This window comes from Seriola dumerili, unplaced genomic scaffold (genome assembly GCF_002260705.1).
Source record: "Seriola dumerili isolate Sdu_G_001 unplaced genomic scaffold, Sdu_1.0 BDQW01000372.1, whole genome shotgun sequence".
NCBI lineage: Eukaryota > Metazoa > Chordata > Actinopteri > Carangiformes > Carangidae > Seriola > Seriola dumerili.
Genome location: NW_019174627.1, coordinates 129,244 through 155,000, shown reverse-complemented (window position 1 = coordinate 155,000; position 25,757 = coordinate 129,244). Strand labels below are relative to the sequence as shown.

The 25,757-nt window shown below is 43.1% G+C and overlaps 2 protein-coding genes and 1 long non-coding RNA gene across 3 annotated transcripts; 1 reads left to right on the top strand and 2 right to left on the bottom strand.

The window, feature by feature from the left end:
• Window positions 1–1,897: 1,897 nt before the first annotated feature.
• On the bottom strand, window positions 1,898–10,465 carry LOC111233149. The gene is made up of 4 exons (XM_022760906.1): window positions 10,278–10,465; window positions 7,159–9,605; window positions 5,989–6,123; window positions 1,898–5,116 (listed from the first exon to the last, which is right to left on the bottom strand). Exons 1-4 carry the CDS (start codon window positions 10,368–10,370, stop codon window positions 2,818–2,820), a joined length of 4,974 nt encoding a protein of 1,657 aa, XP_022616627.1. The 5' UTR covers window positions 10,371–10,465; the 3' UTR covers window positions 1,898–2,817.
• Window positions 10,466–11,309: 844 nt separating this feature from the next.
• On the top strand, window positions 11,310–13,363 carry LOC111233137. The gene is made up of 3 exons (XR_002665583.1): window positions 11,310–11,420; window positions 12,460–12,586; window positions 13,202–13,363. It is a non-coding gene; the product is annotated as an uncharacterized LOC111233137 (long non-coding RNA).
• Window positions 13,364–16,978: 3,615 nt separating this feature from the next.
• On the bottom strand, window positions 16,979–25,395 carry LOC111233148 (atrial natriuretic peptide receptor 1-like). The gene is made up of 23 exons (XM_022760905.1): window positions 25,360–25,395; window positions 24,492–24,603; window positions 23,690–23,822; window positions 23,456–23,588; window positions 23,249–23,353; window positions 22,717–22,819; window positions 22,398–22,543; window positions 22,239–22,311; window positions 21,735–21,879; window positions 21,362–21,448; window positions 21,126–21,269; window positions 20,876–20,997; window positions 20,152–20,290; window positions 19,847–19,895; window positions 19,649–19,750; window positions 19,086–19,205; window positions 18,880–18,973; window positions 18,368–18,455; window positions 18,075–18,214; window positions 17,753–17,905; window positions 17,548–17,646; window positions 17,261–17,352; window positions 16,979–17,170 (listed from the first exon to the last, which is right to left on the bottom strand). The coding sequence occupies exons 1-23, from the start codon at window positions 25,393–25,395 to the stop codon at window positions 16,979–16,981; spliced, it is 2,607 nt and encodes an 868-aa protein (XP_022616626.1).
• Between the last annotated feature and the right edge of the window lie 362 nt (window positions 25,396–25,757).

Sequence of the window (25,757 nt, the reverse complement as noted above, 5' to 3'; positions counted from 1 at the left end):
CATTCATTCATGCCGACAGTCTCCTGTTCTAACTTCCCAAAGGTGTTCAACTGGATCCAGGGCGGGAGACTGTTGACGCAAGGCAGGTTGGGTCCATGGATTCAGACTCTGACTCCACCATCTGCACAAATGAAACACAAACTGTCCAGCTTTGGTGAGACTCAGGTTTCTGGTCTTGGTGACAGGAAGCAGAACCTTACATGGTCTTCTGTTGTTGTAGGTCGGACGTGTTGTTCACACTGAAGCTTCTCTGCTCAGCACAGTTATAAAGAGTGGTTATCTGAGTGACTGCAGCTTCTCTGTTTGTCCATTCTCCTGACCTCTGGTCACCACAGAGCTGCTGCCCATTGGTATTTGTCTGACGTCTAATTTTTCAGGGTCAGTTTTTGCTTCTTTCCTTTCGTCGCCTTTTTCTCATTTTCTCCTTAATTATTATTTTTATACTTTTCTCTTTCCAACCTCCTGCCTCGTCTCTTTCTTGTCTTCCACCCAGAGTCAGGACTTGGCGCTGATCCACCACAGACTGTGTGTGTTTAACAGCCATTTAATCGGACCCTGATAGTCTTAATTAGTGTGGGAGAAGCGCTCTGTTGCTCCCCCGAGACTCATTATCCCTCCTCGTTCTCTTCCTGCGTGGGCGAGAGGAGGAGGAGACAGACGCAGGAGGCGACAAAGTGAAGGACGTGGAGTTGGAAAGAGGAAGAAGAGGGGAAGTGAGGAAGGAGTGATGAGGAGGAGGAGTAGGAACCAAGTGAAGGTTCCTGTGGCTCCATCTGGTGGTGAGAAACATCAACTGCATTTCAAATCCTGAACTTCAAGTGTTTCCAAATGAAAAACAGCTGATTCTTCACAGTTATGTTTACATTGTTCATAAAAACAAGGTCTTGAAAAATCCTAAAAACATGGAATTCAGTTTCCTTAAATAAAAGCCTTAGGATGTCTTAAAGTCTTAAATTTCATTTAAAAAGATCTTAAATATCTTCGGTGTTAAATGTTTTTGTACTCAGTTGTGTGGTGTTGGGAGATGTTTTAATTTTAATAAAAACTTTAATGAATAACTCTTAATTGGTTAATTCATTTATTCAAGTTATGTCACTTATCTGAACCAAGGTATCACTAATTCAATTAATTACATCATGATAAATTACTTTTCCACGCTGCTCGTCCAGCAGACTTTGTCCCGTGTGATGGTGAAACAAGAATTCAATTTTATTCTATCTGGTATTAAAAAGTCTTAATGAATCTGGTGAACTCTATAACAGATGACGTTGCTTCTTTAAATGTTGGATAACAGAGATATGGATCTTTAAATGTGAATGCAGATTGATTTGATACAGAAAATGCGGTATATTTAAGGTATTCAATGCTTATACCAGCGTCTGAATCCATCAGTTTGGTGTTTTATTATTTTTATTAGCTCATAAATTCAGTTGTTAATCTTTCACACTTTATAATAAGCCATAAAGCCTAGAGTTTCAAATGTTAGTAAATGGTTAATAAACTGATTAAAGCTGCAACTGACAATTCTTTTCACGATCAGTTAATCGATTCATCGAGAACAAATGTTTTGTTTTGTCAGAAACATTCAGTTTAAGATGAATAAAACCAGCTGATATTCATATTTAAAGAGCAGGAACAAATGGATTTCTGACTTTTATCAATATTTAATTGATAATGAAAATTCTTGCTCCTTTATTAATTAACTAATCGTTAAGCTCCAGGTCGATATTCTGTGGGGTGATGATAGTGTCGACCTAATGACCTCGAAACCAAAGAGTAAGAGAGCTACAGGAAGTTCTCACAACATGGCAACCAACACTTATTAAAGATGAATTATTGATTTATTATCCAATACTAAATCATTAGTTACAACTTATAAAGATTGGCTAATTAGAAAACGGCACCTTGTCGTTAGTTGTTTCGCATGGCTTCGAATTTCCAGAGATTCAAGGAACAAAAACAGCGTCTCACTTTCTGAGAAAACCTTTATTCAGGATTCTTCAACCCGTGAGGTTTTTCCTACAGAACATGTAAACACACATATTCACTCATTTATTACATGACGAGCAGACCAGGATGACGCTGCAGCCGTGTCTCATTATTGAAGGATTTTCTAAAAGTGACGTCCAAATGTTTCCATTATTTTTTTATGTTAGAAAATGTTGCTTTTTCACCTTATCCATAAATTCTTATATTTATTTCACTTTTACTTGGATTTCCATTTGATTTCAGACTACAGCTATTGTTTTATACAACATGTGACCGAGTTGTGATTAACAGACAGGGGCGGGGCTTAATGTTTCCCCAGAGACAGGTTAAAAAAAATGGCAGTTGACTCCACCTTTAATGTTTGTCTGAAGGTGGGCTTAAACATTTTCATGTGACTTGTGCATCACCGGGGGCTGGAACCAATCAATTATCAATAATCATCATAACCAGGATATCAACAAATTAACTCTAGTTTATAAATCAAGACTAAATCTTTACCTCTCCCCTCTATCGCAAACAAAAATGGTGGAAATGGTAATTAATATTGTAAATCATTATTATGACAATTTTTTTTTAATCAATATTTATATCAAATATATTGACCCAAGTTTCTCAGTGTCCCAGCCCCAGGAAAAAAAAACACATGTAAAAACAATTTGCTGTCAGTGGTTCAAACTTGACTTTTGGGATGAAACAGGCAGTAAGGGGTTAAATTTTAAATGAACACAATTTATCTTAAACAATTAAACAAAAAATAGCAACAGAGATAAAAATCGAGTGTTCGTCCTTTGAGTCTTCAACACTTAAATCTCTTTTCATGAGTGTGTTCTACGTGGAGTGTGTGTGTGCGGCCCAAACTCCGCTCGCCGAACATTCGTCAATGGGCGACCGCGAGTCTGAACGGGTGTCAGCACCGGAGTTCCACTGGTTCTCAACGGACCCGGGGAAAGACGTGATGCGATTGTCTGCGTGGAGCTGGAAGTCTCTCCGAGAGCTTTTCGAGTGAGCGTCAATGGGTTGCTTGGGCTCACGCTGAGAGTCAATGGGGGCGTTATGTTTGGAGCGGGCATCAACGGGGAACTGTGAGTTGGAGCTGGGGTCAAAGTGGTTGTGATGTTTTGAGTCAGAGTGGCGAAGGTCTGAGTGGGAGTCAACAGTAGGTTCGGCTCGAGAACTGCACTTCCTGTGTGCAGTGTGGAAGGTGGAGGAGGGGGGTAAGGCTGTGTGGTTGGAGTGTCCATCAATCATAGTGGTGACAAAGCGAGAAGAATGCAGGTTAGCGGATGGCGGAGGACTTCTACGATGCAAATCAATGGGTGGCGGGTGACCACCGGGCGATCGATCCCCGTGATTGATTATTGATGATGGCGTGCCATCGGCCAGTCCTTCTGAAGCTGCACTGGAAGAGTGGAGATCAACAGTAGATTTGGGACTTCTAGGATGCAAGTCAATGGGTGTCAACCTGCCACTGGGAGCTGCTGTTGGCACAGGGTTCAGTCTAAGCTTTTGTGACAGGTTCTCTCTTTTATTGGAAGAGTGCGAGTCAATGGGTGAGGAGGGATTCTGAGTCCTGGATTCGAGGGACGAACCCGAAACAGCAGGTGACGTGACGTTAGAAGTGACTCCTGAGAAAACACCACTACCTGCCGGCGTGCCTCCAGCACAAACACTGCTGGAAAGATGGAGGTCAACGGGTGCTACCTGACAGGAATTCATTAAAGTCTCATTCCTGCAACCTCCGGAGGTAGAGTCAGTGCGCGCTCGTTTCTCTTTGGACCAGCCGGTATCAGCTGAATGAAAATCAATGGCAGATAAAGAATTCACAGGATGTAAGTTAATGGGTGAAGATCCGACACCACAGGAAGGTGTTTCCTTTGTGCTCTCACGACAGGAATGTAACTTTGAAGAATGAAGAGAATTCAAGAAATCCAGATGTGGAGTGGTATTTTCAGACCCAGAAGATGAGTGGATATCAATGGGGGGTTTGTGACTTATGGAATGGATCTCAGTGGTTAATGCTCGGACTTTAGGAGAGTCAATAGGTGTTAAATGAAAGGAAGGATGCAGGTCAGTGCTAACGCTGCTAGCAGACGCCAAAGCGCTCTTTAAATGTTTCTTCAGTGTTGAAATGGGCGGGATGACCTGGTGATCTTTGGGCGGATCGGGAGACAAACGGGAGTCGACGGGATTTAAATTGAGGTCAACAGGATTATTTGCACCAACTGGGTCAACGTCGATGGAGGCATGAGGTGAGTGGAGGCCAGCGGGCGACAGGTGTGGACTCCCAGCATCTTTGTGTTTTAATGGTGGTGGCGTGTTTCTGTTGTGTGACCGAACAGGACTGGCCTTTTTTAGGAGTGGAGGGATGTCCACGCCCTCGTGTCTGACTCCGCCCTCCTTCAGCTGCTGAAGAGAAGGCGGCGGCGGTGGCGTGAAGGTACGACAGTCCGACCCCTGATTTTGTTCTCGCTCCACAGGCAAATCAGCATCGGGACGTCTCGTCTCAGCCAACCAGTCGCCCTGATTGGAACGAGCCTGAAGACATTTTCTTCTGGTGTCGGGGGAGGAACTAAAGTTCGAAGACGAGTCACGTTTAGGAACAGCAATTTCCTTGAGGTCATTTAGGATGGTTGCTAGCAGACAGCTGTCAGAGGTCGTAACGGCAGCAGAGTCTTTGTCTCCTGGACGCTGAGCATCCGCACTCGTTGCCTCTCTTGGATGATTATCAGTGGTCGTCTTCGTGTCGACCTTTCTGATTGGTCCATGTAAGTTCGAAGACAGCCCTCTATCATCACTCCACACCAGCAGTGAATCATTCTCTTCGACATTTTCCACGTCCACGTCATCGCTGTTGTCGCTGTTATCGATTGCGATGGGACCCGATTGGCCCGCTGGCTCCGTCTCCGACCCGTCAGATCCCCGGTCTAGGATGTCAACGGGAAGCTCGCCAATTTCACCTTCCAAGGCCCCGCCTACACCGGCAGAATGCACCAACGGGAGAGGAGGGAGGTCGGAGAAGTCGACGGTCTGCTGGCTGCTGAGCGGACTACTGCTGCCGCTGCTGATGTTTTTGTTGTTGAGGTCGTCGTGGCTGCTGTCGCTGTCGAGGGTGATGATGACTGGAGAACTGAGAGGAACAAAGAGAGTGTCAATAAAGTTTAATGACCTTGAATCTCAGACAGGAACAGAGTTATGCAGCCTCTTGATGAATAAACTCCACATTTCTAACTGTAAAAAAACCTCGTCCCTGCTGATAGTTTACTCTGAGTGGAGATTTATCTTTACAGATTTTTTAATCTAAACATCTCATTTCATTAAATTAATGAAATTCTTGGCAGCAACTAACCACAAAAGAAAAAGACACTGATGAAAAAACTGAATTGATTTATAACTGATTAATTTGACCATTTGTAATCACCAAATATTTTATAATGGACTAAAACATTTTGCAGTTTTTTTTTATTACAGGGAATTACAGCCCTCAGACATTTTTAATCGGCCAATCAGAAGGAAGTATTAATAATAATAAACTCTATTTATAAAGCACTTTTCTTACAAGAGATGTAGCTCAAAGTGCTTTACGATAAAAAAAAAATCAAATAGTACAGTAAAATAAGGACAATGAAAACAGACAGTAGCTGATAAAAAAAGTAAATGGGAATAAAAACAGAAACCATATTCAACAATAATAAAAACTGTAACTGAGTTATCAGTCATTTTTCACCAAATAATAATCTACAAAAAAATTAGTTCATTTGTTAAAACATCACGGAGTACAGCTGTTGTTCTTCTTGTTGATGGGACTAATGGTGGCAGGCCGCCCCCTGTTGGCTGGTTTTACAACTGCAGGGAGTTTAAACTCAACAGGAAATCATGATATTTGTTTAAATGGTTGATTTTAATTCAGTAATTACAAGCTGTTCAATATTTTCCACCACGTTCACATTGTAATTAAATGAAAATATTTTTTGGCAGTTAATTCGACCACGTGGCTGCTACCTGTTGTGTGGCATCTTTCGGTGGCGTTTCCTGCGGCGTTTGCGGGCGGGAGGTTGTGTCGCGTCGGACATGATAGTGCCCTCGTAGATGATCTCCACACTCGGACTCCGGTCTTCTCTGGACCTCCTGCCGCTGCTGGACCACAGACACACAGACAGACAGGAAACGAGGGTTAAAACGTGGATTTTAACCCGGGACAATTCCACATGTTGATGAGATCTGACTTCTTTAAACAGCGTCCTGTTTGTAAGAGAGGAACTTCAGGTTTGCTGTTTCTACTCTAATTACAGAAACATCAGTGTAAGACAATACAGTTCAACAGCATCACAACCTCCATCCTCCAAACTGATCCTTCAGCTCAAACAACAGTTTCAACACAAACTGAAACTAAACATCTGAGAAACAATGAATTCTGGGACGTGGGGATAATTGTATCTGAGGAGTCCCACGATAATAACAGTCTTACTGTTTCCCTGAGAAACCGTGGAAATCAAAAGGCAAACCACAACCATGTTTTCTGGGACAGTTGGAGACGGATGCACAAAGCATCTTTCAAATGTGAAATCTGTCTAAAATAAATAAGAGTTAGTAATTATAATATTTTGGATATATACCTTGAGACTGGCTTAAAAGAGAAAAGAGATAAATATTTACTGAACAACTACTGGTGGCTGGTAAAAAGACTCTTAGCAGGAAAACCCAACTCTAAATGTGTGGATGGAAACTACAGCAGACATTTATAAAATGTCAATCAAACTGGAACAATGAACCACATACTGGAAAAAATGGATTAACTATGTAACACCCAATAAGCCTGATTCTATTTTCACAAATCCATCATTTTATTCCTGAGAAAAGATCCCTCCCCCTTTGTGTTCTTTTTCATTGTGTCTTTTTCTTTCCTATAAACGTCATAAACATTTAGTAACACAAAGGAAACAAAAAACAAACAAACAAAAAAAACACACACAAAAACAAAAGAACCCCCAAAAAAAGAGGAAAAACAATATATATATTAATAACAAACAAACAAAATGAAAAAGAAAAACAAACAAAAACAGGAAGTGTCGCTCTCACCTCTCTCCACAGTAACTACTCTCCCTCCTGTGTCTCTCCCGTTTCCTCCCTCCTTCTCTCTCCCTCCTCCTCCTCCTCCTCTCCTTCTCCCCCCTCTCCCTCCTCTTCTCCTTGCGGTGGCTGCTGCTCGGCCTCCAGGTCGGGTCCTTGTCGTTGCTGTCCAGGTGGCGGCTCTTGTACTTCCTCTTCCCACCGGGTTTTTCTCTGTGGTGAGTGTCGCCGGGGGAGAGCGAGGGCGTCGGCGGCGTCTGCGGTGGTGGTGACGACGGTGGCTGCGGGGAGGAGCAGAGGGGTGAGGAGGAGGAAGAGCAGGAGCGCGAGGAGACAGAGGAGGTAAAGGGGGAGCAGTGGTACTCCCAGCTGGAGTCGGGTGGGCTGGGCGGCAGCGGTGAACCGGACTCAACGCTGGAGTAAAACGGCGAGGGAGAGTGGGAGCGGCGGTGCATCATGGCGGGATAGATGGATCGGTTTGGGTTGTACAAGGTACCACTCCTCTCCCGCCCTCTTCTCCTCTTCTTCCTCCTCCTCTTCTCCCTCACCACCTCACTACCACACTGTTTCCTGTCTCTCCAGCTCTCCGGCCGCTGCTCGCTCGGGCTGAGCGTGCACACGGACTCCCGGCTTCGCCCCGAGCTCACCGACCAGGAGCGTGCACGTGAGCGACGCCCACCCGCCTCGCCGTCTTTCTCCTTCGGCTTGTCGTTCTGCTCCTCTAGGTAGGCGCCAGATGTGGAGGGAGGGATTGTAGGTAGGTACGAAAGAGGAGGGGTGGTGGAGGGGAGGGGCGGAGCATCCTCAACCATCTTTTCCTCCTCTCTCTCCTTCTCCTCCTCCTCCTCGGTGTCGGAGGAGAGCTGCACCAGCTCCGGTGTCCGCTCTGCGATCGGCTTCTTGTATCCAACGATCAGACACTCCTCCTCCCCCTCTTCCTCCCGCTTCTCTCCCGCGTCCTTATTGGCTGGCTTGTGTGTGTCGGGGCTGAATGACAGTGAGGTGAGTGAACATGACGGCTCGGCAGTAGAGTAGGAGGGGCCCGGCGTTTCGTCGTCCCAGGCAGACAGGCTAAGGCTACTTCCTGTTTGAATCACATCATCGTAAGTGCTCCCCGCTCTCCCTTGCAGCCTCTCCTCTGACATTCCCCCCCCCCGGCTCTCCTCCTCCTCGCCCTCTGATATGGCAATGACGGAGCTGCTGTCAGACGGGCTGCTCATCCCATCTAGCTCCATGGCCGTGGCGGGCGGCTCATACACCGCCTGCAGGTCATAGTTTTCCAGGCTGAGCGGTGAGCGGGCGAAGCTGACCAGCTCGTGCAGGAAGTGGTCGGTGCGAGCCAACAAGAACGGCCGCAGCTCTTCTTCTATGGTGGGCGTGTCCTCCAAGCCGTGGCGGGCCAGCCGTGCCATGATGATGCGTTGGACGATGTCGACCAGCGTACCGTGAGCACCATATAACACCGTGAGCTCCCGCCGTAGCCAGGGGCGGAGTCTGTTCAGGTGGGCTGGGTTGCGACGGAAGCTCTCTGCTGTGATGTCACGATGCTGCGCCTGGTTACCGCTGACCCCGGCAACACCGCGGACCCGTATGCCACAGCGGTAGAGCGCGCGGCGGAAGGCCACACACTCTCTCTCCCTCAACCGCCGCACAGTTCCACCTTCTCGCTGCAGCCGCTGCCTCGCCGCCAGACGGGTCATCAGCCGCCGTGACGCCCGGTCGTTGGGGGCTACTGACACTGCCCCCCCAAGGCCCGTCAGTCCCTCAAATATCACACCGCGCTCCGCCAGATCTGCCCCTCCCCTCATCCTCTGCTGCTCCAGGTCTTCCCCCTCCCCACTGTCCTCGGCGACCATGGGAGACACAGCGGGATGGTGAGGAAGAGGGGGGAGAGGAGGAGAGTCCAGGTACCATTCCCACACCCCCGTCCTCTCCCCCGTCCTCCTGCTCCCCCCTCCTCTCCCTCCCCTCTCCCTCCTCCGCCTCCTCGTCGTTGTCTCTCCGCCGTCCGTTGCCCTGTGCCTCCTCAGCATCAACCGCATCTGGTGGTCGCTCCTCGCCGCCGACGCCATTGCGGCCACCATTGCCACAGTGGCGGCCACGCTGCTGTTGGCGGGCGCCGGCCGCAGCGTGTACTCCTTGAAGTCATCCTCGGCACGGACCGAGTGCAGGATGGAGGCGAAGGGCTGCTTGCAGAGCGGACACTCTGCCTTGTTGTGCGACCACTCCTGGATGCAGGGGAAGCAGAAGCGGTGCAGGCAGCGGTCCAGGTACGCCAGGTTGTTGAAGCGGTCCAGACAGATGGGGCACTTGGAGTCAGGTGATGCCTCCTCTGCCGCCACCACCGCCCTCGCCGAGGCCGAGGACGTGGGCGGAGAGGAGGCGGTGGCAACAGTGGTCGAGGTGTTACTGGTGTTTTTCCTCCGGCTGCTGCCGCGACCGCTGGTCTCTCGACTCCGCTCCTCCTCCTCAGCCGGCTGACCGCCTCCCACTGCACCTGCACCATCACGACGGCGCACACGCAGTTTCATGCGTGTGGGCGCCATCACCTGAACACAGAGAACAGACCGTGAGATACATTCAGGGTCATGTGATCACTCCTCACTTTCTGTGTGTTATTCTAACAGTCTAGTCACACTGGTGTCACATTGTGACTGTGTTTGTAAGATGAACTAAAGAAACCAGAAGCAGCTGAAGGTCTTTAACTTTTGTTTGTGTTTTTGTTTTTCTTCTTCTGTTGTGTTTGAACGACCTCAGACCTTCAGCTGTTCAATAAAAACTACACCTGGTGAAGGCAGAGCAGCTGTCTCAGGACACTTTCATGGAATGATGCTTCAGTTTACATCATCAGTTAGTTCTTCAGTGGTGGAGCAACAACAAAAGCTAACACAGAGCTAAGCTACATTCACCCTTCTTCTTTCTACTTCACCATTACAAAAACACAATCCTCGGGAGAGAACGACGCTGCATATATAACATTTTAGCTGCTACTAGCCTAGCATGCTAACGCCAGCGAGCAGAGCTGTACTGGCATTTATCGAGCCGGCAGTCTCGATATCCTCCTCTCTGCTCGCTTCAGACACGTTTATTGGTCCTTCTATCTAACGGCTTGGACCGGTGGCAACCGCCGGTAAACGCTCGTCACACTGCGGTAGAAAACGACAAACACAAAAACGTTCCTTCTAGCTTGTTAGCATGCTAACGAGGTTAGCTCTCCGTACCTGAGCAGAAGTAGACTCCCCGGGTCGCTCCGGGAGCTTCTCATCCGGGTTTTTTCTCCTCCTCCCGGCAGAATTCCGCAACGTGAGCGGCATCCGCCGTCGGCGACGTTATCAGTCTCCCGGGCTCCGTTGCTCTGATCCGTTCAGACCTAAACTCCGGTTAGAAACGGAGACATTTGTGTCGGTCGTTTTTGTCCGAAAGCACAGCTACTCACAACTGGAATGAGAAAGATGCCGCGGTGGATGATGGGAAATGGAACGTAATAATTTTTCTTGAACCAAAGATCGCAAATAAAGAAGATGACTCATTCAAACCACAACAGACGAACCGTGGGTCCACATTTTGTCTTAATAAATCATTATTTTGACTAAAACCATCATTTGTGTTTCTTGTTGCATTACTCTGGGTTTGTCATAGTCACCTCTGGTTTATATATAAGTAGGCCTGGCGTGTTTTATTGGCGTAAGAAAGGCAGCGTGAGCCTGAATTTACTTGTTCTTTGCCAATTCCATTAAAACACAGGAAAATACATGTGGGGACTGTGGGGTATTTAGTATCAGAAAATGGAAACAAATTAAGTACAAATACCTTAGAATTGTACTTGAGTACTTTGTTACTCTCCATTACTGCTCAACAATGACTCATATCTCCTGCCCATGCCAATCCTATGTGTGAGTGCGTGTGGTTCCAGGAAAAGGAAGCAGAGTAAGACATTGTCTTTCTGATTTTTCGCTACGATCGTAATGGTTGTGTTCTCAGTGCTGCCTCCTAACGGTCAGAGTGCAGAACATCCATCTACCCCGCGAGAGCAGCCAGGTAAAACTGTCTGTTTTACGTCATGTTTTACACAAAGTTTAGTAAATTAACCAGGAGAGGAAACGTGTTAAAGAAGATCTTTGAAAGGTTGTAATCTATTATTTTAATATAAAGTCAGTCGTTTAATCTGCCGTTAACACTCTGAAACACAAGATGGCGCAAATGTCCGTTAAACGGTGGCGAAGCAACAACCGCTAAACTCATAAAGAAGAGGAGGAAGTCCGCGGTGTAAACAAACAGAATCGGTGTTTCGGCGGGTAGAATCTGGATTAAATGAGAAGATGGAGACATTAAGTAGACGGGGACTGGACAGGATCTACTCTGTGGTACTTTAATTACACCCGGTTTCAGTCAAATGTTGCTCTAGGGGACTGGAAAGGCTGTGTTAAAGTAGCTGCTAACGGCTAGCTAGCAACTAGTTAGCAACCAGCCATAAAATGGAATGCTTAAAATGAAGATTAGATGATGAATTAGTGATATTAGCTGGCGAGGAGGTAATAAGATGCACATTGATTATGAAAATATAATAATGATGATAATAATAATAAAGCTAAACTTTATAGAATAAAGCCTCTAAATAAAAAGACAGCAAAAGTAATGTCATAATAAATAATGAAATAAATTGAGAATCTATTTGCAGACAGTTATGTTGGTTCTGAAATGGGATATAATAAATTGAAATGAGATTTTAGTTAAATATGATGGTATTAAAGATGAATAACAACCAACAATTCTGGCACTTGTGTGTAGATCTGCAACAATGAATCGATTAGCCGATCAAAAGGGAACTTACCAGCAGCTGTTTTGATAATCAACTGAATGTTAAAGTCATTTTTCTAGCAAATGAGCCAAACATTTGTTGACTCTAGATTCTTAAACGATAAACAAAACAAAAAACAAGATGATGTCTCATCGGGCTGAAGGATGTGATGGACATTTTTCACTATTTTCTGATGTTTTGTTGACCAAATGATTAGTCAGTTAATCAAGAAAGTAAGTGGCAGATTTATCAGGAATAAAAATAATAATTAGTTGCAGCCTTAAACAGATTAATAACCAACAATCCAGAGACTTTAGAGCTGCATATGTCTTGGGATAAATGGGTATTTTATGGGTTTTTTAATACGTAAGTTATAAATCTTTTAAACTGCAAACACTTACTGGCATCTTTCTATTCAAGTAATATTTTATATAAATCTCTTAAACCTGAATTTAAGCTGAAAACAGTTTGAGTTCAACTTTCTGTTTCAGTTCTAGCTATTTTAAATACGGTTGTGTGGATGTGTTGGTGTGTTCATGTATGTTCGCTGTCGTTCTTTGATGTTGTTGAGCAGCTGAAACACGTCTTTGTTTCTCGTCTCTCAGGTCTTTCTGGCGGTCGTGGTCTTGTCCTGGTCTTATGTGATCTACGCCAGCAGAATCGCGGCTCATTGGCTGCTGGAGAAGAGGACCACCGCCCTCCAGGAAGACTGACACTGGAGCGTCAGTTCACGTCAGTGTTTATGCACAAACTACACACAGAGTTGTGGGTTAGACGGGTTTAAACCTGTGTCACCTGAACGTCACTAGAGGTCACTGTGTCTGAAGATGAACTGAAACCTGCTGCTCGCCTGGTTTCAGAATAAGAGCTCACATCATCATTAATTCATCATAAATGTCAGATTAATGTAAATAAAACAACATCAATCAAATGTGTTAGTTGATGCAGAGACACAGGTGTGTCTCCTGCTGACATGAGGTCAGGTAACGTTAGCAGGGGAGACTCTGCTGTGTTAATGTAGACTAATATATTTGACAGGGTATTGATCCTGCAGTAGAGTGTAAGGAGAACAATGTTCCACCAGTTGTTTTTCTCTTTATCACCATTTTCCAAGTGAAGGAACAGTTTTGTTTTTCAGACTGACTCTCGGCTCCAGGTTCAGTCAGTTTATACCAGAAAAACCAGCTGAAGTAAAAACAAAGGAAAACATTCAGCTTGTCAGTAGATCACAAAGTAAATGTGCTAAACATGACGTTACCTTACACATATTTTATTTATTTTACTAATTTGACAAATATTAATTTAATGCCAGATTGACTGAACGAATCTTCTGTTTTTTGTTTTTAGATTTTTCAAAACTCTGTTTCCTGTCCGTCGTCCTGCTCTGGGATCAGCTGATGGACCAGTTAAACACAACCTGCTACAGACCTGGCCTCTAGAGACCTACAGAGACCTACATAGACCTGTACAGACCTGCAGAGACCTACAGAGACCTGTAGAGACCTACAGAAACCTACATAGACCTGTACAGACCTGCTGAGACCTACAGAGACCTGTAGAGACCTACATAGACCTACATAGACCTGCACAGACCTGTAGAGACCTACAGAGACCTACATAGACCTGTACAGATCTGCAGAGACCTACAGAGACCTACATAGACCTGTAGAGACCTACATAGACCTCTAGAGACCTACAGAGACCTGTAGAAACCTACAGAGACTGGTAGAGACCTACATAGACCTGCACAGATCTGCAGAGACCTACAGAAACCTGTAGAGACCTACAGAGACCTCCTCAGACCTCCTCAGCTCCTCACTGAGTCTTCTGTATGTGGAATAAAGGGGGCTCGGTGATATTTATTGAACCTGCTCAGACATGCTGTAGTAATTCCTACAGCTAAATCCATTATATTGATAATAAATCACTTCTGTCATTTTCATTGATTTCAGCCTCTGATGTGAGTCTTTGCTGGTTTTCTGAGTGAACGTAAACAGAACCTGTGAGGGACATTTTTCACTATTTATTTTCATTATTTTTTAATAATTAACGAATCAATCGAGAAAATAATCTGCAGATCATTTGACAATGAAAATAATCTTTAGTTGCAGCTTTAAAATCCACATATTGTCAAATATGTTGCAGTAAAATAATAAACAAACAACCCGTATGTGAAATATTAATGTAGGTCCAGTGTCCCTGTTGATTGTTTTTATTGTGACATCACAGTGTCTCAAAACACAAGAGAAAGTTATTTAAAATATATAATAACAACATTCCTTATTCAAACAACATTAATTATGAATAATTAGTAATAACAAGTAACAAGAATTATCATACAGATTTACTGAATTCAATTTAACTCATTTTCACTTTCTGATATATGTTATTACCATGGTTACCGAATGATCCTACATAAATATGTTGCTTAGCTTAGCTTAGCATAAACACTGGAAACCGAGGGACAAGTTCACTGATTAACATGTTTTATCTCATTTATTGAATCTGTACAAAAGCAAAACACATGGAGGTTGTTGTTTGTCTTTTTACCTTTAAACAGACATGAGCTAGGCTAGCTGTTCCGCCTGTTTCCAGTGTTAATGCTAAGCTAGGTATCATCTATTTCTGTCCTTCATTAATCCAGAACTCTGTTTTCTGTTCCAGGATGTTGGAATAGAAGAGAAAAACTTAGTTTAGTTTTTCATTTGTATTTAAATCTGAAGTTTGTCAGGATTTGTTTTTAACGCCGACATGAAAACGTTCAGTGAGACAGAAGAGAAGGGAGTCTCCAGGTTTATGTCAGAGATTCAATTTAAACAAAACCATATGAATGGAAACGCACATCAGCTCATTGTAAGTGTGTGTGTGTGTTCGTCTGATGTATCCAGTAACTAAAGGCTCTGACACACACACACACAGTGTTATTTTATAATGATGTGTTTGATGTGTGTGTCCTCAGATATGTAAATGCTCTCAACAGAATGGGTGACTGAGAGAGGGCGAGCGAGCAAAAGATAGAATGAGAGAGAGAGAGGAGAGGCTCTTTAGGTGAGTACTCATTCTATTAACAAAACCACTTCAAACACACACACACACACACACACACGTGTTATCTCATCTGTAATTAAAAACCAGGCTGTCGTCCGTGCTTCTTCTTCTGTGTCCTCTCGCTGTGTTCGGGGCCCCGGGGGCCTCTTCTTTTCAGGGTGGGAGGGGTCTGCAGATAAAAACAATCCGGGATGGTTCAGAAAATTGTGGGAAAAAGTTGAACAGAAACTTCTGATTTAACCTGAATGTTGTGGTTTGAGTCCTAATGAAATACAACATGTTTCCTGCTTGACGTCTGACTGGTGCTGACAGTCGAACTAAAAATACAGAATCCATCTGTTTGGATTTGTTATTAAAGATTGTTTGTTTGTTTGTTTATGATGTTAACGTCTAATGTATTTGAAAATGTTTTGTAGTTATAGAAATGGCGTCCAAACTGCAAATGTGTGTGTGTGTGTGTGTGTGTGTGTGTGTGTGTGTGTGTGTGTGTGTGTGTGTGTGTGGGGGAGAGCTGCCTTTTGCAGCTGTGGAGCTCTCATGCAGATGAGACCATGTAAAACACACACACACACACACACTGCAGTGTTCTCCTGTCTAAATATGTTGAGATAAAAAGTCTGATTTTAGAGATCTGAATTCATGTGGTTTGAAATTGTAGCTTCTGGACTAAAAGCTGGAGGGGAGGTTCTCAGCTGATGAACTTCAAATTCAGTCATTGATCATTGGTGATAGGTTTAAACATCTGGGCAATAAAAACAATTTAGTAGATGTAAAAGTTCATAATCAGGTGTTCATTGTCTTTCCTTCCATATCTCAGTCTTTGTATGAGCAGGGAACAAAATAATGAATTTAAAATGTTTGTTTCATGTTTTTTCGAGAAAATCTGAGAACTCATCTTCGGTTAGTAAGAAAACTCAGATCATCTAAGTTCCACATCACCTCCTCATGTCATCATCCTCCTCCTCCTCTCTCAGGTCTCCTCCTCTTCGTCTGTCTGTTGTCATGTCGGCCATCTTGGCTGCTAACAGGTAAACAAAGCCACCCCCCCCTTCTCATCTCTGTCTCTTCAAGTCGTCCATCTGCTCAACACTGTCACATGAATATTTATACAGTGCGTCCATGCCAGCAGCAGAGATGCTAATGAGCTAACGAAACCAACCAGAACCATCAAACTGATGAACGGAGGCTGTTTTACAGTTTATTATATTTATTATTAATAATTCTGAGGTCATGAGTCCAAACCCCTCCAAAGTAAAACCCGTCGATGATTTAAAATCTTTTCACATTGGTTCTATTTTCTTTAGTTTGTTAATTAGTATTTCAGAATTATTATAGACTTTTAGAAACTGACGAACTTCAGATGTAATGATATTAAAATAACTCACAGAGAAGCTTTAATGATCAGTTTTAATGATGTACAGACACGGACTGTGTTTACTCAGCTGTTTATTGCAAACATGACACAACATAAATCCACACAAGAACAACAATATATGGTTTTATACATTTGTTTTTGTGCAGTTTATAGTCTCTGGTCTCCAGTCTCCAGTCTTTAGTCTCTAGTTTCCAGTTTCTAGTCTTTAGTCTTTAGTCTGTAGTTTCTAATCTTTAGTCTTTAGTCTCCAGTCTTTAGTCCAGCAGAGATTTTTAGACCAGTTCTCTGGTGTTTTTTCATTAAGACCCGGTTCATCCCTTCGTTCATGTTTCCTCTTAGAACCTTTTAAGGAACCATCAGTGAAACTAACTACTTCCTGGGGATGTTTCACATTAAAACCCTACCATTAAAGTGATGGACTGTGATAGGCTTTTAATGTGAAACAACTGCGTAGAAACTGTTTCTTTCTTTATACATTAGACTGAAAGTATCTTTGTCGATTATGATGATGTGTTGTTAAGATGACGTGTTCAAGAGTCTGATGTTCAGTGGATTAATCACAGATAATAGACAGATACATGTAACAACATATAACAACATACAACAACATATAACACATTATACAAACGTTTCAACATGTGAAGAAACACGGATGACGACTGAAGAGAACTAATCAAATGATGAACTCAAGAGTTTGGGGGTCAGGCCGGATCCAGGAGCAGATCGTCGTTCAGAAACCCCGGCATGGACGAATACAGCTCCCGCTCTTTCTCCATCTCTTTCTCCGTCTCCATGGTGACGTGCTTGGTCGTCTTGGTGTCCGGGCTGACGTCCCTGGCGACCAGAGACACCTTCTTCCCCGCCAACCAGTAAGTCACCATGTCGCCTTTCCCCTGGTAGAGACAAGACAGAGACAGAGTGTTACCAGGCAGCTCCCAGTGCTCCCAGTGGTTGGACAGAGCTGATGGGAGCAGGAGGCTCACTTTGACCTGCAGCATTCCTCTGCACTCCAGCACATAGCCGCCGATCTCCTCCAGCAGGTAAAATGCACTGGAGCTGCACTGGATCTTCAGGGCTGCAAAGACACCGACTAAGTTTTGGAAATGGCAGGTTTTTACATTTCTACCATTAGTTTCAGTTAATTTCTATGAAAAGATAATGAGTTTAGTCTTGTTTGAAATCATTTATCTGTCACAGTAAACGTTAAGTCATGAGGAGAAAGAATAAAAGCACTTAAGGCGTCCTCCACAACCACTGGTCACCCAGTTACCCAGGCTGGTGGACTCCATCCTAGACGCTGTGTTAACGGTGTCCCCGAACAGACAGTAACGAGGCATCTTCGTCCCTACAACACCTGCAACCACCGGACCTAAGGACCGAGAGAGAGAGAGAGAGATTAATAAAGAAGCAAAATAGATTAAATAATATAATATTATTTAGATTTGTAAAAAGTTTCCGACAGCCTCTGCGAGTACCGGAGTGTATCCCGGCTCGTATCTGCAGCTGCATGTTGGGTTTGTGAGGGATCCTGAAGGTGCGACAGACTCCCACCAGGTCCAGAGCCATGCTGGCGATCTCTGAGGCGTGGAGGATCCCATTTTCCTGGGGAACGCCGGACACCACCATGTCTACACAACCACACGTACACAATGATACAACAACAAATCTGTTTTTGTTATAGAGAGGTGATTGTTTTAGTTTTTGGAGACTGCTGTCTGAGGTTTAATACTTGGTTTTTGGGTTTAGGTTAGACTTAGGTTAGGTTAAGGGGTTAGGGAATACACTGAGGGAACTCACAGGCATCTCCGATGGTTTCCACCTTGTAGACGTCATAGTTGTCGATGATGTCATCAAATGTCGTGTAGAGTTTGTTAAGGAAATCCACAACCTGGTAGGGAGTGCTGGTACTCGACAGCTGGGTGAAGCCCACGATATCACTGCACACACGTGGAGTATTCAGAACCTTTATTGAAGTAAAAGTACCACCAACATTCCTGGGACTATGTATCTTCTTTGAAACTGGCAGATCACGACTACCACTAAACTTTTGATCTGTCAGTCGGACAGTTGTTAGTTCTCTCTGCCTCTACCTGAAGAAGACGGTGGCACTGACGTAACTCTGAGCCTGCAACGGTTTCCCCTGGCGCAGGTCATCAGCTACCTGCTTAGGAAGCATACCTGCAACACAAACATGCAAATATTTTTATTTTATTTTAGTTAACCTTCATTTAACCTGGAAATATCTTGAGATACACAATGTCTTTTACATGAGAGTTCTGGTCAAATGGCGATATATACAGTACTAGTCAAAAGTTGGAAACACTTTTCCCAGAATGGGAACCCCAAAAAAATTGCACAAAAACAGGTTTAAGGAAATGCTCTTAATGTGATGCATTCATGGTTAATTTTAATTGGTGAAATCATAACTGCAGTTTGTGGAACACAGGTTGGAGATTGGTTAACAGTATAGATAACTGTATCGTCTGCATACAGATGACTCTTGGATAAATCATTTTGTGTTGCCAGTTTTACTTCAGAGTTGGACAGAAATGAATCACATTAGTAACCAAACTATCATAATGGACAGGTGTGTGTGTCGTACTGTACAGCAGCCTGTCAGTTTTCTGTTTCTCATGCATCAGGTCTTGAGTCCGCTCGGCCACCAACACCTCCAGATGTTTACTGTACTTCTCCATCTGAAACGGAGAGTTGCACCTGCATGTTACAGTGAGCTGTGATTTTAACTACACATCCATAATACAACACGATACAATGTGTGTCATGAACCCCATATCCGCAGGTAATTACCAGGTTCATCATCATGTCCACCGGGCTGACTTTGACGGGGTTGATTCGGTGAACAAACTTCCTGATTTGTTCAAAGGTGGGTCGGTGGGCGGGGTTATGAGAGCGGCATCGTCGAATCAGCTAAGGACACATACACAGGACAAAAGGCAGCAGAAAAGGTAAGGGCGAGATTTCTTTCTTATAAATTTGAGTTTCCCTTTGGACTAAATTAGATTTTGTTGTTTCAATAAGTTTTTATTTCTAAATAACGTTGTCTTAACACCATGAAAAATACTTTAAGGAGAGGATGAAGGGTTTCAGAAATCTGATAATGTTTTCCAAGCAGAAACTATGTCATCTCACAACCAATCATGTTTTACACGTCACCCCCCACAAAAATCATTCATCATGCTAGCTAACAAATTAGCATACAAACAAATTATAGAAATATAATTTACACCATTGTATCATCCATCAATCAATCAGTCAGTCAAATATTATTTGTATGGCATCTTTCATGCAGGTTAGTGCAATTCTGTAAACATTAAAACATTGCACAAGCAGATTAGACAGTGTGTACACACCTCTACGTAGTCAGCAGGACATGGGCAGGTGTTGTCAGCTTTACTGGAGATCAGTTCAGGTAGAGGAGGACACCAGGCACACTCCAGATTAGACTCCTCTGCCTGAAAAGTATTTATTTATATATTCAAAAAACATGAACGCATCATCAGACTTACAGTGGAGGGATCAGCTAGTGAACCAATCAGATTGTGACTTACGGGGACGGGGTCGCTGCGAGTGGCTATCTCCAGCAGAATGATGGAATAACTGGGAAAACAAACAGAGGGTGATGAGTGTATATTTGTATTACATCACATTGTGGCCATAAAACACGTACCCACAAGGTAAGGCATTACATTTTAGTGTATTTGAGATTTTAATACTTGGTTTTCGGTTTAGGTAAGGTTACAGTAAAGGCTGGAGTTCGGCAGGTCATGGTCATGGTCAAGGTCGGAGGGAATTCATGTACTGTAGGTGAATGCATAGTCCTCCGAAGTGGCAAAAACAAGTTAATGTGTGATACCTAAACACGTCTCCAGCCAGTGTCGGCTCCATGCTGGAGTTATGAAACTCTGGCGGCATGTACACCTCCAAGAGTCTCTGCTGATAGGTGGAAAGAGGCTCCGCCCCGTCATCCCTGCGATACATCCTCAGACCATAATCTGACAGGACAGACCACATGTCAATCAAAACCAGAAAACAAAACTTTCAAATCATGACATGACATTGTAGATATAAGAGAGAACAGCCCTTAATGTCTGTGGAATTTTACGCAGTAGGTCAAACAATCTCAGAGGCGCTTGTCCTTTGTTTTTGTGAGTAGTTTTAATGGCAAGGTTAGCATTGTTTAGCTCAAATATACTGAAGTCAATGGGATCCAGTAGCAACCGCGCTCAAAAAGTGAGAAAAACATCTTAAAGCTGAAGGTTTACTGGTAATACATCTTATAAATAGTTTTTGATTTTTTTGTAATTTTCACCAAAAATACCAAGATTTAATAAAAAAATAGTGGCAGATCGGTTTGAACAGATCTACTGACTATGCACTGGAGATCCACAAATTAAGTAAAAACAAAGCAATACACTTTTTAATGACTTTGTTAACCATAAAAATAGTTCTTCTAAAATCCAATTTTATCTGGATTTTTATATTGTTTGTATTTTAGCCTTTTCTCATCTGTTCATCAGGTAAATTCTCAGATTTTCTATTTTGAAAATGAAAGCTAAAATTAGGAGCCTTGTTATTACCTGTTATTTTACAAACCCAGCGGTCATCTAAGACACAGTTCAGAGACTTGAGTCGACCGTGACAGATCCTGTGTTGGTGGAGGTACGACATTCCTCTGGCGATGTCTGTGGCGAAGGAAAACCTGGCAGACAAACACAGAATGTCTTAAACTGGAGATCGTTTATTTTTATCACCCCAGTTAACTGGTGTGTTTCTATTTCAATTCTTTGTTTTTAGTCCGAATCCTCATCCTTCTGTTTGAGAGTTTACCTGAAGCCCCAGTTGAGAGGGATCTCGTCATTGAGAAGAACGTCGTTCAGGCTTCCTTTTGGGCAGTACTCTGTCACTATGGCAACGTTTGGAGCCTCAACACACCCACCTATAAACTTACAGAGGTTGGGGTGATCGAGTTCCCTGAAGTCAGAGCGAGACAAAATAGAGCCGAAATACCAGATGAGCAATATGACAGGGTTTTATTAAATGGAGAAGGATGATGAGCGTCTTACCTGACTTGTTTGACTTCCTGTCTGATGGTTTTGGACAGAGAGAAAGTCTTTGTATGAATCCTCTTGATGGCCACTGTCCTGCCGTCACTGAAGAGGGAAATTACTTTTAATATTTCCAAACATCCGCCAACCAGTCGTCTCCATCAACATTGTAGACTTTCCCTGCTGACCAGGAGGTATCAGTCCCTATCATGCCCCAGTTTGAGATCTTTGTTGCCTCTCTTTCCCCTCATACTCAAACACATATTTCTCTGCTGTTGAATCTCTAGTAAATACATAACATGCCCAAAACTATACATTTTGTATTAAACATTATATAGACACATAGTGTTAAAAATAGAGTTTAAATGGACAGACAGGAAGTCAAACATACTATATCCCGGTGCAGGTGAACAGTATTTTTCGGTTTCCCGGTTGTCCCGTACATGAGCTGAGAGCAGTTATACAGCTGGTGTTACTGTCACTGTTTCCCACTGGTACACTCATTATACTGCCCATGGTCATCCGAGCTTCCTGATCTATAGAAAGCAATAAACAACAAATGTTTTTTTAACAGCATTATGAATTCATTTGGAACAACCTGGTCCAAGTTGCCAATGTCAAGAAGAAAACTAAAGCTTGAGTTTGATTCCTTCCCTCCATGAAACTTAATTCTTGACCTTTGGGATTGTATTTTGACGAAATAACTTCAATTTAAGGTCTATTTACTTCCATCAACTCTAACGAAGATTCAACAAAATGAAACTTCAGATGAGTTTCAAAAGTCTCAGACCTCAATTCATCAGTTTTACCGATGTCCCTCACAACTGACCGATTTAGATCTGAAGAAACTAGTTCCAAGAAGTTCAAACCGGTTTGATCTGGATCGTTACAGTACCTTGTTTTATTGTAGAGAAGTCGATGAGCCAACTCTCGTCCCACAACAGCTTCTGTTTCTGGTACCGCAGCCACTACACAGGACAGATTCTCTGATTATTTATTGATTGATATTGAGTATTTGGTGGGTTACTGTGAGTTGTGTCGAGTGAATCCTTACCACAGCAGTCAGTATGAAGCAGAGGCAGAGCAGGCTGAGCGGCAGGCCGATGGCCAGCTTGGTGGCTGGGGTCATAGGGCATTCACCACAGTCGGCTGGACAGGTGGAACAAAGCTCCGCCTCCTCACAGACACCATCACCACAAACTTACAGAGGAGAAAAGAGGACTAAGTAGTTACTTCTTTATCATTAATGTCAACACTATGTTTGAAGCAGAGACTCTGAAACAAAGTAATTAAGGAAATACAACCATCGGCGGTCACTGAAGTCTCTGTCACCGAGGACCTTCACCACACCAACATACACAGGTATAACCTACCTACAGCGGGCAGCACAGTGCTCTTGGCCTCCAGAGCAACCTGCATGCGACCAACTCGTATGTGAGCGATGAGCGAGGTTAAACCAGCATGGAGCAAAACCACCTGCAAGATGGAGCAATGAGTTTAGCAGGTTCTCAATTACCAGGTCCTGAATTTACCAAAGTAACCAAAGCCATATGGGTGGAGTTGAATTTTAGAGTGTTTCCCTACAAAAGCTTAAGTTGAGCAATCTGTAGGAAGTTTAATGAAGAGCACTGTCTTATTAATTGGCATCAGTGTTGATGATTGATTAATCCATTATTCTCTATCTAGAAAAGTTAATCAGAATCTTTAAGATTAGTATTTTCTGGCAACGCCTTGACAGAGTTTGGAGACAAAATCCGCAGCGCAAAACCCCAATCGTATCAGTACTCTCCATATCACTGTCACTGTGGCTCCTTTTCAGGCAAACCATATCCCCCTTGCTCTCTGGCTGTCAGATTGAGCGGCAATAAACTCGTCCATACTAAGATACAGATAAAATGAATTTACCTTGGCAGTCCAGTTGGTCTGGGTCATCTTGCCGGACGTAGAGATGGTGTGTGTGAAGATTTTTCCATCGTCAGGAATCCAGGGGCCGCAGATGCTCTCCGATGTCTGAAAGTGAGTTTAAATGAATACCTGCTAATTAAAATTAAATACTTATATTATCATATTTTGAAGAAGAATTTAAATAAATGAAACTCTGTAAGTTTGTACCATGTATCCCAGTGGACAGGAGTGGATGTTAGCATGATGAATGCAGCAGTTTTCTCCGTCTGCATCTTTCCAGTTGGACGGACAGTCGTGATGTTCGCAGAACCTCCGAGCTGCTTCGGCGTTTACTATGGAGCTAAACACATAAACCCGCCAGACCAGTTCGGATCGGGATAAGAACCAGTTTAGAGTCCAGTAGAATGTGTAGGTCCAGTCTGAACTCAAGCTAAAACTAACCTGTGTGTGAAGATGTGGTTTTCGACGGCCCACTGGTAGAAAAAATCCTGGGCCGTTACCGAGTACGTGACGCTGAACACCTCGCCGCTCTTCACGGCCTCAGGAGGACGGACCACCCAGGCCATCTCCAGACCTGGACGACACAATCAACAGACAGACCAAAGCAGCCACGCCCACTTAATTTGCATATTTAGATCTGATCACCATGTGGACGGAGTGGGGAAAACAGAAAAGCTAAAAAACTGTGATGAGGTCATTATCCAGATACTGTGTTTCAGTGTCGTACAGTACTTCCTGCAAGTCAGTTTAAACCAACAACGAAAAAAAACAAATATAAGATAAAATAAAACTTACAACATTTTTTTAATGTTAACGTTTCATTAAATGTTTATATTTCACATTTTCCAGCTGCTCTGCTTTTTCTGGATTTGGAGTCGTACATCAGTTCGTCTTTTTGTTTACAGGCTGAATTTCTACAGGTTATATTACTAAACGTAACTTTTTCAACCTTAAAGGCCCTAAAAATTGTTTGATTCCTGTCAATCAAATCTGATCAAAATCACACCGACTGAAGCAGAGTCAAGTTTTTGACTGTTAAATTGAATAAACTTTGATTTTTGCTTAATAAGTCATGAATGTTTAATGTTACAGAGAAATACCAAAGATTTAAAGATAACTTCAGGCTGCTCTTCACGTTCCCAGCCTGCTTTGTCTCATTAGGCTGATAATGAAACATCCCAGCCACAAATCACAAGTCTGAGTGCACAATAAAACTGAACACAGACTGTTATCAGTTTCTCACCTCCACATTCGATCATGTTGCTATCGTTGGGTCCGTCAAGAGGCCAGCAGTCGTACTCTCTGTTGTCCAAGTCGTGCCAACAACATGTCGGACCAATAAAGCAAACACACACCTGGAAAGAACAAGACACACAAATAATCCAGTAACCAGATCCTCCACAACCACATCCTCAGAAACACCTGGGCTGCTGTGTTTAAGGATAAATAAGGAAAAACAGGCAGTCAACGTGATATAAAAACATTAATTTGGCTCACAGATTTAAAGCAGAGAACAAAAGAGAAGATTTGTCCAACACATAATGACAAAATTAGACATAAACGATAATATACTAAAGATTTTTAGCCAGTAAAGAAGCATTTTATTTTTATTATTTTAAATTATATTAATTGTTTTAGAGCACACAAAAATAAGAGAAAGCATTTCATTAAAAAACAAACATCTGAATTCATATGGATTCATAAAAATTAAATTAATTTAATAAAAACATCTGTTGCTGCACTAATTTTTCTCCTCAGTATTGTATATAAAATCACAACCTATCTTGCTGCATTTTCTTCTCTACAACTTAAAATATTTTTTTTTATAATTTTGTGTTAGTAATGATCTGGCAGAAAACCACCAGAAACTCATTTTAGAGCCACACCTTCAAATTAAAATGCACTCCAGGCATATTCTGCATCAGTGTTCCAAATAATAAATAGTTACAATTGTTTTCCTTAATCAATTCTCATGAATTTAAACATAAAATAAAAATAAACTTCAGCTCAAACCTTCACTTGTTACATAATCTTACAGTTAGGATCTCAATAAATCCACTTCCTTTCTCATTAATAAATTTAGAGGTAAAAGCAGATGTTTGATTTCTCACCCAGACCAGAAACCAAAGTCTCTGTTGTTTCTTCATGTTGTTGTTGAAGGACAGACAGGTAAACAGACCGGTAGGCAGACAGGTAGACGGGGGGTCGGGGACATCTGATGCGTCTGAGCTGTTGAATCCAGACTGAGTGATGAGCAGCGCAGTAGGAGAGAGGTGTGGGTGGTCGAGTTAGGTAGGACAGACTGAAGAGAGAGAGAGAGATGAATCTAGACATTTGCACCCTGCTGCTCAAACCTGTCACACAGTCTTCAACATGGAGCTGATTGTAATATTCGCTGCCCTCTGGTGGAGGAAGCTGTTACTGCACGGACCTCTGTACTTTTAAAGCTCCAATATTCGCTGCCCTCTGGTGGAGGAAGCTGGAGGAAGCTGTTACTGCACTGACCTCT

Excerpts from the sequence above, each read along its gene's own strand:
- LOC111233148 (XM_022760905.1), bottom strand. The coding sequence starts at position 25,395 with ATGAAGAAACAACAGAGACTTTGGTTTCTGGTCTGG. Across the intron at positions 22,312-22,397 it reads GCTTCATACTGACTGCTGTG|TGGCTGCGGTACCAGAAACA; the intron begins GTAAGGATTCAC and ends TGTCCTGTGTAG. Across the intron at positions 17,171-17,260 it reads GAGGAATGCTGCAGGTCAAA|GGGAAAGGCGACATGGTGAC; the intron begins GTGAGCCTCCTG and ends TGTCTCTACCAG.
- LOC111233149 (XM_022760906.1), bottom strand. The coding sequence starts at position 10,370 with ATGCCGCTCACGTTGCGGAATTCTGCCGGGAGGAGGAGAAAAAACCCG. Across the intron at positions 6,124-7,158 it reads AAGGAGAAGAGGAGGGAGAG|CAGCGGCAGGAGGTCCAGAG; the intron begins GGGGGAGAAGGA and ends TCTGTGGTCCAG. Across the intron at positions 5,117-5,988 it reads CGAAAGATGCCACACAACAG|TTCTCCAGTCATCATCACCC; the intron begins GTAGCAGCCACG and ends TGTTCCTCTCAG.